Here is a 16,383-nt window from a genome sequence, read left to right on the forward strand (position 1 = left end):
TGAAGCTTTCAGTGGAGGATGTGTCAAAAAGAACTAAAACATTTGATGAACAATTATCATCTTTTCCTATTGTTACTCTCAAGAGTGAATATTCTGTGCAGAAAAAATCCTCAGCCATCTGCTCACCAAAAGCCCAGTACGTTATTTATTAGCAAGGCAGGAAATAAGTTATCAATGAATATTCTTGATTTGCTGTCATAAAAGTTTGTGTACAGCAGACTGCAAACAAAGCTTGGTATTTAACCAGGTTAGCTACTTATTGTCAAGGTTACAAAATGAGTGGACAACTACATCTGTATTAAGAATGCTTCTGAAAGGTTAGTTCCACTGTCCAGACAGCAAGCTATAACAGCATTCACATAGTGTAATTTTTATGTAGCAGTAAAAGATAAAACATGTGTATGTATATGTATTTGCTTTATTTTGACACCCTGGTAACTAGCTCAGCAGCCAAGTCTTCTAGAAGGTAATTTAGTACACAGAGGAACTGGTTTAAGTCCTTTTTGTTATCTAACAATCTAGATGATATGTAACTATAGTGGTTTGGCCTCTAGTTATTCAAACAAAATAAAGCAATTTCCATTTGCTATTTTAATTAGTTCAATTTTAGACTATTTCTCCTCTATTAATAGCTGCTTTGAAAAAATAAAAGCAGTATTTGGTTAAGTAGAATGTGAATTTATTCCTGTTATTTGCAATATTAAGATTACACAAAAGAAAGCTGGAATATTCTAGCACAGTTCAAAAGCAACATTTAAGGCACTTTGTGAAAAGTCCTCAGTGTTTATATTCTAGGTATTTTAAGTGTCCCAACAATCCTTTTAGAAGGGTTCAACCCAACATATTCCCCATTTATATTCCTCAGGCTAACATCCCACTGTAGGATGCAGTCACAGTCTCCATTTCAGTCTTTCAACTGCCCTGAAAGAAGCACTGCGTTGGTGTGGCTCAGTTGGCACTCTCTATTTCTTTACAGTCTGAGAGTATCACATTGCATTGAGATCAACCTCCACTATTTCAGCAGCTGCCAAATTTCCTTTTAAAACTTAGGTTCCCCTGTGTGCCACTGGGCAGGTTTTCTCCTCCCCAGCACTGAAATATTAGCAAAAGACCAAAGCTCACTGTCAGCAAACTGCCACTATATTAAAAACCCAAAGTTAATACACACACCAAGAAGAAGATACTAGACAGGTATTAATAAATATTGCTTGTTTCATACTTAAAAGCCAAGTAGCCCATGTATCTTACCTCCCATATTTATGGCTCTCTCAAACTCTCCTTCTTTCCCCCATTCCAAATGCAATACTATCCACAACAAAAGACTGCCACAGCTTCACATCTGACAGATATGTGCACACATTTTTCACATGCTGATTTGAAAATACAAAATTCACACAGCTTTCACTCATTTCCTTGGGATCTGGGATTTATTAGTCAAAGGTTTAAACTAAGTGTTTTCTTCGTGAGTAATCTTCTCCCCTTCTCCTTCACCACATCTAAAATGACGAATCTTTAGCTTTCTTGTCTTCAGTTTACAGATTATGAGATCCAAAGTGTCACTCACTGGATTACTGCACATAACCTGAGCACTAACCAAAGCTTACTTGTCTTCAATTTGCCCAGCATTACTTAAATGGAATTATCCATCACAATCCATATACTGAATCTGCATAGCCCACTTATCTCAAGATTCTGTGTGTCACCTAACAGATTATCCATTTTAATCCATACATTGAATCTACATAACATATGTCTTTAATTCATGGGCTCTGATAAGCTATAGTATCACTGAATGGATTATTTCCCTTTATCCATAATTGGCAGTTATAAGACAGTTCACTGAAAATGCCCCATCTTCCCAACATACAAGCAAGATTAGAGTCTCTGGCAAACAGAATTCTGTCATATCTCAGGCACTGCTCAATATAAATACCTGTATTGATACTTCATACAGCACAGAACATCCCTCTCCTCTTAAAAATAAATGTCTAGGTTTATATTAGGGTTTATTAAGGGATTAGGCATGGTGGAGTCCTCTTGCTTTCAATTATGCTCATTTGCATCTGGAGTTACCTTGGTTTTAAGAGGAAGCAACTGGGGGTCAGATTTGCTCTGAGGATTGTTCATTCTTACATGGCATATGAAAAACAGTTTGCCAGAGTTCTTTGAGGATGGAGAGGGCTTTTCTCCAATAAAAGTTCAGGTTCAGGTTCAGGCTTGGCCAGACTTTTTTGAGAGATTCAGGCTTGACAGTTCCAAAAGAACGCCTTCACTTCAACAGCAAACCAAATCAGAAAGATTATAAACAAAAGTCAGCTTAGCCTTTTGTTCTATACACCCATTCAAACTTAGCTAAATCAGGGACATATCAGAGTATATTTTCATGTCTTGACAATCCTTGCTAAATGAGAGAGAAATGAGATTGGCCCAAAGACCTTAAGCACAGGGGGAACGTTTTTAAAGATCTGTCATCATTGCTCATGCTATGCTGGTGTTAGCAATACTGGGGATCTAATGTAGGCAGGCCACTGCTCTGTACCAAAAAACCCTATTCAGAGCAAGTCTAATTAACAAAGTGCTTGAAGCAACGGCCAACTCTGGTCCATCCTCCATACTCTCTCTTCTGTAATCTGTACTAATGCTTTAGAACAGGGTGATCCATCCCAGGCCCATGGGACAAATCTAGCCCATGGAACCATAGCATCTGGCTTGCAGGGCTTCCCACAGGTTGAGAAAGGTGGGACAGCAGTGGCAAGTAACACTGCCACCCCTCCTCTGCTGCCATGTTTCCAAACCCCAAGTGGTCAGATTGGGTCCAGGCCAGGCCATGCAGCAACATCAGGGCTGAACTGCTGCTTTCTGCTCCCTACTCAATCTGATGCTCTGTTTTCTGCTCTGTCTGTCACTGCTCTGCTCCTTCCCTCCCTGATCTGCTGTGCGCCATGCATAGACTGCCTGTGTGCCCCTTGTGCTACAGGTTGGTCATGCCTGCTTTATAAAGCGCCTAGCTTCACCCTGTAATTTACAGAACTCAAAGTGCTGTTCTGAAGAGGAGGCAAATTTGATTCTTGTAGGTGGCCACTTTAAGACCTGAAAATCAACCTGTTCCACCAAACCCAAAAATATACATTAACTTTGAATAATCTAGAAGGAATTTCCACAAATGGTGGATGTAGACACATTTAAACATATATCTTAACTAGTTCAATATATATTTTAAAAGTTTTAAATAATTTAATTGCTTGGTGTGTGGAAAATCTAAAAGATATCCTATATTGGACTTTATTTTATTACAAGCTTTCTTGAATTCAGCAGAAGCAAAATCGTGTGACCTTCAAAATAAGCTTGAAGAAACCTCCGCTGACAAGCTTGTATTTCTTTCTTCAAACCATCATTATTCCTGTCCTATCTATGCAGTGTAAAAAAAAAGCTGATACATGCCTATACCACACAAAACTCTTACAGCTGATGATCTCCTTGTGCATTAGAACCAATAATTAGTATGAACCTACTTAACTAATGGTGAGAACATTGTCAAGGTTTTGTCCTGGTACAAAGAGCCCATTTTCCAAGCTTTTCACAGTGGCCCTGCCCTCTGGCACTAATTGGAGGAGGGACGAGGGAGCCGCTGCCATCTTGACTGCTGGCTGCCTTTCATCTGGCCCCACCTCTCAGTACTGATTGGTGGAGAGGCCCTGGGAGGGGAGGAGGGAGTAGGGGCAGCTGCCATCTTGCCCCCTTTGTGCCGCCTCACCAGTCAGCGCCTTCCCCTCCTGGGTGGGCTGTAAGACCTATGTGGGAAGGGAATACTTAATAAAAGCTTGTTTTATTAAGTTTTTTTCCCCCCACAGGTTTCATGAGCAACCTGGGATTTCATGGTTTCTGTGAAATCTGTGAAACTGGGATTTAGGTAGGTCCCTAATAATTAAGCCTTTCAATCTTACTTGTAAAATGGATTGCTTTCCCCATCCCCCATTGCTTCCCTCATTCTAAGGATAGGTAAACTGAGAAGAAAGAGCATAAAGACTTTCAGAAAAAGTAAAAAAAAAAAAAAAAAAAAAAAAAGATGGGGCAGACTTGGGATCAGAACTAAAGAGCCCTCCTTTGGCCATCATGTCCTCTAGCCCTTGCACACACTTCCTTGCCCTCATTAAAATATTGCTGTTTTGCTTACATAAAAGTAGACTTGCACTACATTTTCAACTCTGTCTGCCTTTTACAGAGAATTTAATTCAGTGGTAACCACATAAACCCACGCAATAACAATATGCATCCTAATGTTAAGACAACAGCATATGACCCAGTAAAACACCCCCAGATCTAATGAAAAAAAATGAAACTCTGAGCAGTTAAAAGGAAAATTATATTAAGTGTGTAAGATAAGTTGCACAGTATGGCTCTAGTGCTGCCCACATTCCTGGGTGTAGAAATAAGACACTATTTGAATCTGTGTTCCCAAACATCACTTACAGAGAAGTGGAAAAAATGGTGCAGTTGTCAAGCTAAATATATAAATAAATTAATTAAAGAATTACAATTGAAAAAAAACCCTGTTAATAACCTTGGATTGGTACAAAAGTAATAAAATATTTCTTCTTTCCAGTACAATGCTTGTGAGTGCACACAGAACTTCTCAACTTGTACACCTTTCATGTTGTCTCATTAAATGCAGCTGCAATACAGCTGACCCATTGTTTTTTTGGCCATTCTTGGCTGGTGATGCCATGAAAATCACATTCCTGGGCACTAAATAATTTGCCTCCATGACCCCCCAAGAACCTGTAAGTCAAATTCATTTACCCCCAAAGGGCAACACTCTATTGTAGCCTCCGTCTTTTCTAGCCACCTACGAACAATGGACAATAATTGCAACTGTCACGGCAGTCAGTAGGAAAAATAAACCCATGCCTGTTTTCACAGCTTACTGCCAAACCTGATCTAAACACCTAATAACCATGCCCCCAACCATAGAACCAAAGCTCCACTAAAATGCATCAGACATGAGGTTTTTGTATAGAGCCTTCGAACAAGAACTCAACTTGTGGTCAAAATATGAAGCTAAAAGACAAAAATTAAAGCAAAGAAAATACTTCTTTGAGGTTCTGCTGTTGTTCCCCAGGCCCCCCTCCACCCCAGACAAGACTGAAAGGGCCGTTGAATTTCTTTCCTGTTAGCTTATAGTTGCTGCTGCTTTCAAGTTTAACTTGTGAAGGGGAAAGAGAGGAGGGGAGGGGGAAAAAAAAGATTGCCCTCCAACAGAACAAGATCACAGGGATTTGGAACAGACTGCCTTCTCAATACAGAGCACACTTCAGAGTAGCTTTACTTTGTCCAAAGAGAATGAAGGATCTTTGGGAGTATTTGTGTAAGACTCTAAGCATTTCAAGGGTTAAAGAAGTTCTCTGCGGCCTAAACTTGAAACGAAAGCTCTCCGTGCACCAGAGCCTAAAATGACTTACAGACATATTAGTTCACAATAGATCACAGTGTTATTTAAAAATCATGTACGTTTTTTGTTCTTATGAATAGCAAGCACAAATAAGTTCACTACTAGCATTGGACTCCTCTGGCCTATTGACTTGCAGCCATAGGGAAAGTGGGCTCAGGGACAGGAGGGTTTTCTGCACAAAAACTGGATTAAGGGACCTAAAGATTTGACCAACTGTTAATACAATAATGGGAATAAACATCATGCTTCACACCTCATGCTGAAGCACAGTCCACTTTTTTACAAAGTGAATGAGCAGTAAATACATATATGAATGTCACTCCCAGAGTAGAGAAGCTGGGGGAGCCAGTGGAATGCTCTGCTACTTGTGTCTGTCAGTGGACTAGAGCTGGCTGGTGTTGGTGGCTTATTTGTGAGAAAAAGAGAGAGAATGAGAGTGAGCAAGAGAGAGCAAGAGAGAAAGATGGACAGACAGACCAGAACCAAAACAAAAAGCTTGCATTTCTTCAAACTGGAAGAGAATTAGACTCAATGTTTTCTTTCGGGGGCATATCAACCTCTCTACTTTAGAAACTGCAACTTGTTTGACATGTATTTATTTTGAGTTTGGTTTCCAGAAGTATCTAGGAAGAATCAGGAAAATACTGTATTATAGAAAGCAAACAACTGCAGGTTGCCTAAAATGACCTCACATCTATAAAATGGGGAAATGTCTTGGCAAAGTAGAGGCTACTGCTCCTGGAGAATGGTCAAATTTTGTCATTTTCCTTCTGGAGCTGGGCTTTAAAGGAACATTCTTTAATGCACAGATGTTGTACGCTGTCTTTTAAAATCTGCAGTAATTAATTTCAGTACCTAGAGGTAACATTACACAAACTTTACCCTTTCATCTACACACAGAATTGTCAGTCTGTACCAAAACCAGTAAGCAGCACGTTTGATCTCCCTCAGACTCTACATAAGTCCTGTTATGGATGGATGCTAAACAAGGTTATGCTTCATATGTGAATCGTACAAAATCTCTGTTGACTTTTATTTAAATCTTACACAGAACTACTCTTACATTGATAAACACAGAATTCAAAATGTAACAAAAGCCTTACAAAATTGGAGGTGATTTATTCATTTAAGGTAATATATCGTGCTTTATTTAAAACCACACAAGGAGAATGTACGCTTCATTTATCCCCCAAGTGATAATGTTCCCAAGAAATAAGAAAAAAATTGAAAGAAAAACAAAACGTGCAAGTTCTGTTTTGCTAATTATATACACATATATTTCACTGTTCTTTCACTTTAACACAGAGACAATGTTACCTTTTATTTCTCCAAAGTTCCCTGATCCCATGGCAAGAAGCTTGTCTTTCCAGTCCTTTGATAGTAGCTTTTCAATACTGGGAGTTTCTGAGTGAAGGAGGGGGAAAAAAATGTAAGCAAATCAACATGACTGTCTCCACAATAGAACTCATTAAAAGTCTATCTGCTAAAAATAAGGCCAACCCTAGTCTGGGCCCCAGTTCATAATGACTTCATCAACAAACTGATAAGAGGGGAGGGAAAAAAAGAATGTGTTTTGTCACCTGCTGTTTCAAAATCATTAGCTTTTTCCTCTTATGGAACAAAGCCATAGTAATTCTGTATGACAATGGGCACATATAAACCTGCAGTTCATTGTTTTTCAATTTGGTGAACAAGTTCCTACTTATAATGGATGCTTGTCAATTCCAGGGTGTTAGTCTGCAGTCAAAAAATAATTATGTTGATAAAATCCAGGGTAAAAAAATAGTGAAGGGGGGGGAGGGGGGAGCCAAAGAATTAGCTCCTAAATCTGCTACATGTAATTATAGCCCTCTGAGTGTTTACAATTACATCCACTTTATAATGTGTGTTTAAACATTGTGTGGTGGTAAGCACACGGTGGAAAGATTTTCCAGTAACACGCACATTGTAAATAATAATAATAATAAAAAGTTGGGTATAAAAAAAGCTTTAAAAGATTGCAAAATCCAGACATGGAAAAAAAAAGTGTGCCTAGAATGGAAACCCATTATTTGCTCATTTCAGATTTCTATCAGTTCTTTTTTTTCTTTCTTTTTTAATAAAATATATTTGTTCAGTATTTTCAGGGAAAAATACACTGAGGGTGTGGATGGGTCTGATATTTATGTCTGTAACTCTTGTATTCTGACCTCCCTTTTGTGTAGAATTTTAATGCATAAGTAAATATAAATGCTAATAAAATTCAGAGAACATTAAACTCAATTCCAAACAATGTAATTGTATATTCTTGTCAGCATTTAGATGGGTACACAATTACAATAGCTTTCAATCCCACGATTAGCACTGCATTCAGTTAGAAAATGGAGTGTACTAAAAGATAAGTGTCCCAGTATGCGCCATCTAAATAACAATACCCAGACTTATTATCTGGATCTAAGACATATACTGCTATTCTCCACATTTGTGTTTATGTGTATTTGTATTTGTTTACCCCCTACTAGGTGCATAAAGGGAGTACATGTTAACTTATCAAAGGGACCGTCTGGCCTAGAGACCATACCATTATTAGCAACTGGTTAATTTTCCCCACAGTAAAAAGCATTATGAGGAGCCTTCATTATCTTGTTTGGCTAATTCTGTCAACTTTCTTGAACCCCCAACTTGAAGCTTTCAAGAAGCAGTTTGCAATACAACTGTAACAAAGTTTGCCCTCTGCCTTCTATACTGCCAACAATATACAAAGGATATGTGGAATAGGACCAAGTGAACAACCCCAATTCTTTGTTAAATTGACTAACACACAAAAAGGCACCCAGACCCCATAAAACATGGACAAATGATGTAACTACACATCTCTGGCTGCTTTACCACTCCATCCAGAAAGAGCACAGACCATCTGCAGACACTTCCTTAGCCTGATGAAGGGTATTTGTGCCTGAAAGCTTGCTAAGAAGAATTTTTCCAACTATTTGAGTTGATTTAATAAAAGATACCAGATTTACCTTAAGAACCTTGTCTGCCTATGTCCTTAGACCAACACGGCTACAACCTACACCCCTGTAACATATATACAAATACTCTCTCACTGTGCATGCGACTCCATCCCCCATGCTACTGAGTAGTTTCTTCCCCCTTAGAAGCAGTTGCCACCTTGACAAATGAAGCCTACTACAAGAAAGATCTTTTCCATACACACACCACCACATTCTGTCTCTAGTTTATTTTATTTTTTTTAAGTATAATTGTAGGGTTCTACTGAATTAGTCCCAACTTTTTTTTTTAACAACCAGGGGCTCTTTTTAATAGAAGTTTTTGTTACAAACTCTAAAATTCCAAGTAGGAAACAATGAAAATAAGAGTTGCACTGTAATTAATATTTCTGTGCCCGAGTTCATGATAAGAAGATTCCACTGTGCTTTAGACACTTTTACAAATACTTTCAAAGTTTGTACTTTCTCAGTAAACACTTCATGAAGGAAACCATTTTTTAAAAAACATATCTGAATAGGTCAAATAAACATTGCTGTTTTCTTTTTTTCCTGTGCTTTTAAAAAATTCTTGAGTAGCATGTAAACAGGCCAGAGCCAATGAGGTATTTGCAATAGAGGACTGTCAGTCATTAAAAGCTAACAAACCTTTGCAAAGCAGGAATGCAGCAATAGAAATCCATTGTGAGCTAACAATAGGCTACAGAACCTCCAGGCACCAAAAGCAGACCGTTTTACTTTTAAGTCTATTGTCAGCAAAGTCCATGACAAAGCTTTTCCCCTGCAGCTAGACAAAATATTCGCTGTAGTGTGCTCGTAAAGAAACAGAAGTCTTCTGTCTAACTTGTAGAGTTAAAGCAACAGTAGCCTCGTTTCTGAAGTCTACAGAACGCTCCAGGTTCACTGCAGGCCTCTGTATTAACTACCACGTGGATACATGGCTCAGCTACCCAGCAACTTAGCACAATTACCCTCCTTGTAACAAATAGTCCAGTCAAATGAATGGCTCCTTCAAGACCATGTTATTGGAAGATGCTAGATCAAAAATCATAGTTAACCACCTATGAATAAACCAGGATAGGAGTGTCTGTGATTAAACTGAATGTTACTTTATTTAGGCATTTTTTTGGTTTCGTCAATAAAAACCTATTGACTATGCACCAGTGTCTACAATGAAACAACTCATGTAACAAATTGCTGTCCTTGCAACCTGACTCCAGCAGTAATTCAGGAAGAGCTACAACAAATGAGCTAAGAATAATGAATGCAATGTAAGACCATGTATCAATGACTGAATTTCTGCTAGAATGGTAAAGATCTCAGTAGGAAATTCATGATTAGAGATGTGAAAGGCCAAATGGCAAAATCCCAATAGTAACAATGCATCTGTTCATTAATGTGTGAATATGAGTAATATAAAAATTTACCACAATTATAAGCCCCTCTGAAATGCTGATGGTGTAAAATAGATTGTAGTGATCTAATAAGCATTTCCCCTGTTGAAATACTGTATGTTAACTATTTAAAATAATATTATATGGACTTTTTGTTTAAAACACATGTAATCACATTTAATTGATGTACTAAGGTAGTCTGAAACCTCTTTTGACTTGAACTGCAATTTTCATGTGAAGCATGTAGAATTTTGCTATCATTTACAGTCTGTAAATATTTTTTCCCTTCTCATATTTTTAAAAAAGGACTATGATATTTAGAGGATATTTCCATTCTAAAACCTTAAATATCTCTATTAAATTATAGTTTGCTTAATTCCGTTGTGTCATGTAATATGGTCTGCTCATGTATTTAGCTTATTAGTATTGCCAATAATATAGACTATACATTGTATCTTAAAAACAATTAGAATTGTAGGTGCACACAGATGTGTATTTTGAACAATTGATCCATTCTATAACAAGAGATTTGAAACCAAAGTTGTAGATAAAAATAACTGTTTTAAAAGCTACACTCATGGAAGCTTTTACAACTTAAAAAAGCCAAGAATATTTATTTGACAGTTTGTTGGGAAGAAGACATACATACACACTAGGACAAGAAATGACACAATATCTTGCTTGTGAAGCAATCATCCATAGTATACATTAGTAAGGCTATAAAAACTTTTACTGCATACACATACAATGTACTCCTTGTAACTAAGCGCCCAGAGTGTGACCACATAATTAAGAACCGGGAACTGGTTCTACTAATCCCTACTCCAACATTCACTCTTTAGGGATTTGGGCAAACCATTTAATAGATTTACCTCATTTTTACCATCTGTAAAATGGGGGTAATACAACAATAAATTCTGGGCACAAGGCACTCATGTTTATTATTTGTATTTTGGCACCCAAGAGCCCCATGTATAGACCAGAATCTCATTGTGCTAGGCACTGTACAAACTCAGATGCATATGCTTCTACTATGTTACATACTACATGCATTTAGTACCTTTTCTCAACTCCTTTTCTAGAAACACAGAACTCAAACACATCTTTGTCAGGTACTAATGAATAGGTCTTATAACACATCATATAGCTCCAATTCTATCCAGAACAGAACACTAGTATTAACATATAAAACAGCAAGGATATTAGAATACCTATTCACAGGGGTAGGTGTGAGTCAATAATAATTAATCAATGCTTTTGAAGTTTTTCCATTATTTAAAGTAATATTATTATAAATGGAGACTTACAGCTAGGGACCGGAGAAGGAAGATAATAAGAAAAGGAAATAGCAACAGCAATCATAAAATAAAAAGTAACAAACAGGAGACTATGAATGAACAAAAATTCCTTTGTACTTGATATACAAATTAATCTACACAAATTATTTCTGTTGGTTTCTATTCATATACTTATCAGTCATTATGTCCTTCGTGATATATTTATAATGCATTTTGTTTTCCTTTTTTCACCCTTCCCTCTTTTGATTGAATATGCTTCTTCGCATCAGTGCCTATGGCAATACCCAATGGTGAATGGCTCTCCAACTGTGCCAGCCATTGTTACAGCAGCATACTGGCTCTTCAATGTATGTTCATTCCCAACAACTCTTCCCCCTCATTTCCCTCTCCCCTCCCCCTCATGCCAAACACTCTTCAGACTGACTCCCTCATCTGAAACAATGAGACCTGGAGAGTCATGCCAGCATCCAGTAATTCTCAAACAGACCTGTGGTGCCAAGAAAAAAAAAATCACATTCTGTCCATTGCAACAGTTCTATAACCTAGTCCAATTTGTGCATATGTATAAACATGTGTAGGTGCACACAGATGTGTATTTTGAGCTGCTCTGCATATACAGAAAACCAAAGGATGTAAGTAAATGAATAGGCAACCTCCTTTAAAAAAATTACTACCTTTTCTTGTGTCTTTGAGTTGTGACTGTGCTTGTCTTGACATACTTGTTTCAATTTCTTTGTTACCAAAAATGGTTTCACTTTCAGAAAGGAATTACTGTTGCTGTAAAACCTGATCTATACTAGAAAGTTATACTCAAACTTGACATTTTGACATGGTATGTGTCCATACTTCATTTTATGTTCTATCAAGGAAACTCAATTTTTCCAAGTATATTTTCCCCTTTTCTGGAGCAACCTAAGCTTCCCATCAGTAGACTGGGAATGCATATGCTACAGCTCTATAAGCAATGTTTCAGCTGCAGAGAAGGATCCAGAGTGGGTGGAGTGGTGCAGCTACACCCCATTTTAGATTGGACCATACTACAGAAGCCTCCAGGGACTTTTTAAAGTTCCTAAAGCAGATGAAAATACTCTTTCTCTTCCCTTTCCTGCTCAAAGGAAACACCCCCTCCCTCCCATTTCCCCCCATCCCGGTCCCCACTCCTCCTCCTCCTCCCCTGCCTGCCTTTCCCTGCCATTCTGAGAGTGGAGAAGCACCAGAGCCATTCTTGTCTGCTGTGCAGGGGCTGGGTTCAGCCATGTTTCTCCAGTAACAGAGAAGTGCTTTTAAAATGTTACATGTAGTGTGGCAAAGCAATCTAAATCATGAACATGCACAAGTAAAGTGCAATTAGGTGGACAAATTAAAGACCATCCAACTTAAATGACCTCTTGCAATTGAGGTAGCAATCCAAGGTTACACTGAACTGGAGTCATTGTGTACTGTGTGAACAGACAAGGAAACACATCCGCAAACGCTTATATAGAATTTGCATGAGGCCAGCTGGCAAGAAGGAGAGGTTCACTAATCTTAAAAAAAATCAGAATGCAGAAAACCAATGTGCATGAGTGAGGAATAAACAACAGTGGTTTACAAAGCTTGGGATGGAGAACTGCTTGGGTTTGTGGGGGTTTTTTTGGTCTGTGTACATAATTTCCTAGACACTCTTCAATAGCTAACATTCAAGTTTTGCCTATATACTGGGAAGCAGTGATGCCTCAACCAGCTTACAACTATACACTGCTTTTATACCACACCAGGACCACTCCTGCAAGATTGTCACAAAAACTGCCTGGGATGCATATCATCCCAGGTGGCTCCCAAACAATTTAAGCTCCCTTCTCTGCCAGGAATCACACATCTTTCCCCACCTTCTTTAAACCACCAAAGATTCTTCTTTCAGCCACTCAAAGTTTTGCTTGGATTGTCGTCTGGCATTCAATCTGTGTGTTGCAATTGCTGTATATAGCTATGATGTGTATTTAGTAATGCCAAAGTTGTTTGCAAATTGCTGGCTCTTTTTTTGTGATGCCTGGCATGTTATGTTAATAAAGTGTACAATGTTTGAGAGTTGAGGCATCTTTATTGAAATTTTTAGCATTACAATCCTTCCTGTGATACAGGCAAGGGATTCATATAGCCAGAAAGTGTTCCGTGGCACAATAAAAAGAAAAAAAAATCACTTTAAATTGTGATCAATAATCTATAGTGTGATCAATACACTACAGAAACAACTGCTTTTTGCTCAGCCTACAAACACACACAGAGTTATTGTACTATTGTGTACAGTGTTTTCCATACTTCAATAAAATATTCTTTAAAATTAATTCCTTAAATAAACAGGCTGGAGCAGAGTACACATACAATACCTCACTAGTAAACTCTCCTCCACTTAAACTCCACTTGAACTCCATACTTAACTGGGCAATTTGCAGACTCTGAATTCAGCAGACAACCTGGACACTTCATTCTTCCACACAGTAAAGACGGAGCTGCACTCTTCAGGTCAAACATTTGGTAATGCACAGCACGCAGCAATTACTGTGAGGTTATTTCCCTTACTGGGATTGAGCCTTGTCATGAGACATCTCCACCTGCCCTTCAATCTTCAAGAGAAACACTACACATTAATTTAGTAACTGCTCAGGCAACAACTGAACTTTTCCTCACTTCCATGCTACTTACTGGCACATGGTTTCATGAAAGTCTTGGATTTAACACTGGAAAAAAGTCCAGTGTTTCTAAAACTCTGGGTAGCATTGACTTTTCTGAACTACAAAACACATATATGTTAGTAAAGCATTCTTGGTGACCCACCAAGGCTTACCAAACTAAAAAAAAACACCCCTTTTGGTTTACATAATTAGAAATGAAGTGAGGGAAAGGTAAAGAATGAGATTATTCCAGCCATCATCTCAGCACAGTTACAGAAGCATAGCTGATTAAATGTATTATTTCCTGCACATTGTCTCCTCTGTAGAGGGCATACTTTATCATTTTTCATACCTCATTGAGAACAGGCCCCATCAAATCTTCCGATATTAAACTGATTATCCATCCACTAAACTAGGGGTGATCAACCTCCAGCCCGTAGGCGAAATCCAACCCACACAGCCATAGCATCCCATCCACAGGTTGGGAAACTTGGAGCAGAAGCGCAATGGCAATTAATACTGCCATCTTCCCCCACCACCAAATTTCCAAGCCCTGCACGGTGGGTCAGAGCTGGGCCACACCCCATACCCCCAGGCACAGCCAGATCAGGGCTGAGCCATGCCCCCTTCTCCCTGAGGTGCAGGGCTATGCCCCCTCCACTTGCACAGCTAGATTAGGGCCGGGTCACACCCCCTCCCCCATTGTTGCAGGGCCGGGCCAAGCCCCCTTCATCATTGCAGCTGACTCAGGACCAGGCTGTTGTCTGCCCGCTTCCGTGTGGCTGGGTGGGGGCCCGCCCCAATTCCCACTGCCCCTAGCACCAGATCAGGACCATGAGCCAGATCTGGCCTGCAGACAAACTGGGAACAGCCCATCCACCACCTCACTAAACAATAGAAATCTGGAATTAACAGATTTTGTAAGGTAAACCCACCCCTGTACTATAAAGGTGGTTCTCATCTAAAGTGCTTCTGTATCACAGGACAGTGGCATGCTTGACACACAACTCCAGGAATTAAGCTTCCCACATCCAAAAATTCTGGAGCCACAGCCAGTTGTTTCAGGCTTACACGACAATCTGATCCTACCAGTCATTAGACAACCACAAAACCACCACTCCTCTGAATGCAGCTATTCTACAAATAGCTATAACAGGGTAGTCTCTATACTTAATGTGAAGTCATCCTGTTTTGAGTCTGTGTGTGTGGCCTTGCAAATACAAGAGAATTATATGTCCTGTCCTTATAATGGAGAACAGTCATGCTCTTTTATGCTATATCCATATTTGTAGGACTGAGTCTGTAAAGGAAACGATTTTCCACAAGCTAGTATATCTGAAGGCAGCACAAAGGACACTGAGATGTCTCTACCTACCCGCTGCACAAAATGCTGTTTTGCAATATAACCTGATCTTTCAGCACAGGCAGATAAGCATTTTGTCTTAGGCACTAGGCCACCAGAACTTCTGACACACCTTTTCAGTGTAAACTAGGTATGAAAACTGCACCCCCTCAACCTCCATTGATAAAAAAAATTAAGAGACAGAGGAAGAACATTACCTGTACAGCAAAACCAAACAAACTGTCTAATTTTTTCAGAGATGTTTATAAAAAAAGATGCAGTTAAATTCAATTAATTCCCTTCTTTACCCTAGCCTAAAAAATGCATCAGGAAATTAAATGAAAACTAATTTTCAATCATTTTAATGGCAAGGTTTCCTTTTTGATCCAACTTATAAAGTCATCACTGGGACTTTTTTGTGTGAAAATAGTGCATGGTAAAAAAAGAAAAAGCTTCCCTAGGGACTCAAGAAGAAAATGTTGCCCCAAGGGATTACATGCAACTTTCTTTTATATACATTTCAAATTCCAGTCATCCAGAAGTGTGAGAAGGTATTTAGTCTAAAGAATGCTTCACCCTCCCCCCAAAAATTTGCTGGGTGACAGAAGGCACTATACCAAATCTAACAAGCCTTTTAGCGGCACTATAATTCAGCAGCTACAGAGATATTATATGGAAATATTAAGGTAAGCAATATAAAACCAGAAACACCTGGAATTTAAACCCATGAAATCTCATGTCAACCTTATTTTCCTATCTTGGTTAGATCAAGATAAATATGCTCTCTTGAAATATTTTCCTATTAGTATCAACATTATACACAATTCCTAATTAAAGGCTCATAGCAGCTTGTTAATATTAACAGGCAACTGCATTTTTGGTCTCTTAATTTTTGATACCTTTAGGAAATGACTGGTAAAACAGGGCTTAAAAACATGGACTGAGATATGTATGCGCTGACTTCTGAGGGATAGTAACACTGAATTTTATAGAAATACCTGTGAGCTGTATTCTCATGCTGCTAAGGTGTGTACAAAGGTTGCTTTTTAGTACGCCTGTGCGAAGCGGCTAGTATTCGTTTTGGATTTGGATTAGGCCAATTTGGGGGACAGTGATTCGATTCGGTGATTCGAATCACTGTCCTGAAATGATTCAGCTGAATATCTGAATAAGTTAGGCCCATCCTCCCTAGCCCGGCAACGGCTGCCCTGCCTGCCGCAGCTCCTGGCTGTTTGAAGAAAAAAAAAGCCTAGACTCACCGG

The 16,383-nt window shown here is 38.8% G+C and overlaps 1 protein-coding gene across 2 annotated transcripts in view; it reads right to left on the bottom strand.

The window, feature by feature from the left end:
- SOX5 (SRY-box 5) overlaps nt 1-16,383 on the bottom strand; it is a 404,814-nt gene that overhangs the window by 217,854 nt on the left and 170,577 nt on the right. For both annotated transcript variants that reach the window (XM_025214719.1, XM_025214720.1), the window contains exon 4: nt 6,767-6,853. In XM_025214719.1, the coding sequence (XP_025070504.1) occupies nt 6,767-6,853 (87 nt within the window). The remainder of the gene's footprint in view (nt 1-6,766; nt 6,854-16,383) is intronic.

The sequence above is a fragment of the Alligator sinensis genome, unplaced genomic scaffold (genome assembly GCF_000455745.1).
Source record: "Alligator sinensis unplaced genomic scaffold, ASM45574v1 scaffold1024_1, whole genome shotgun sequence".
NCBI lineage: Eukaryota > Metazoa > Chordata > Crocodylia > Alligatoridae > Alligator > Alligator sinensis.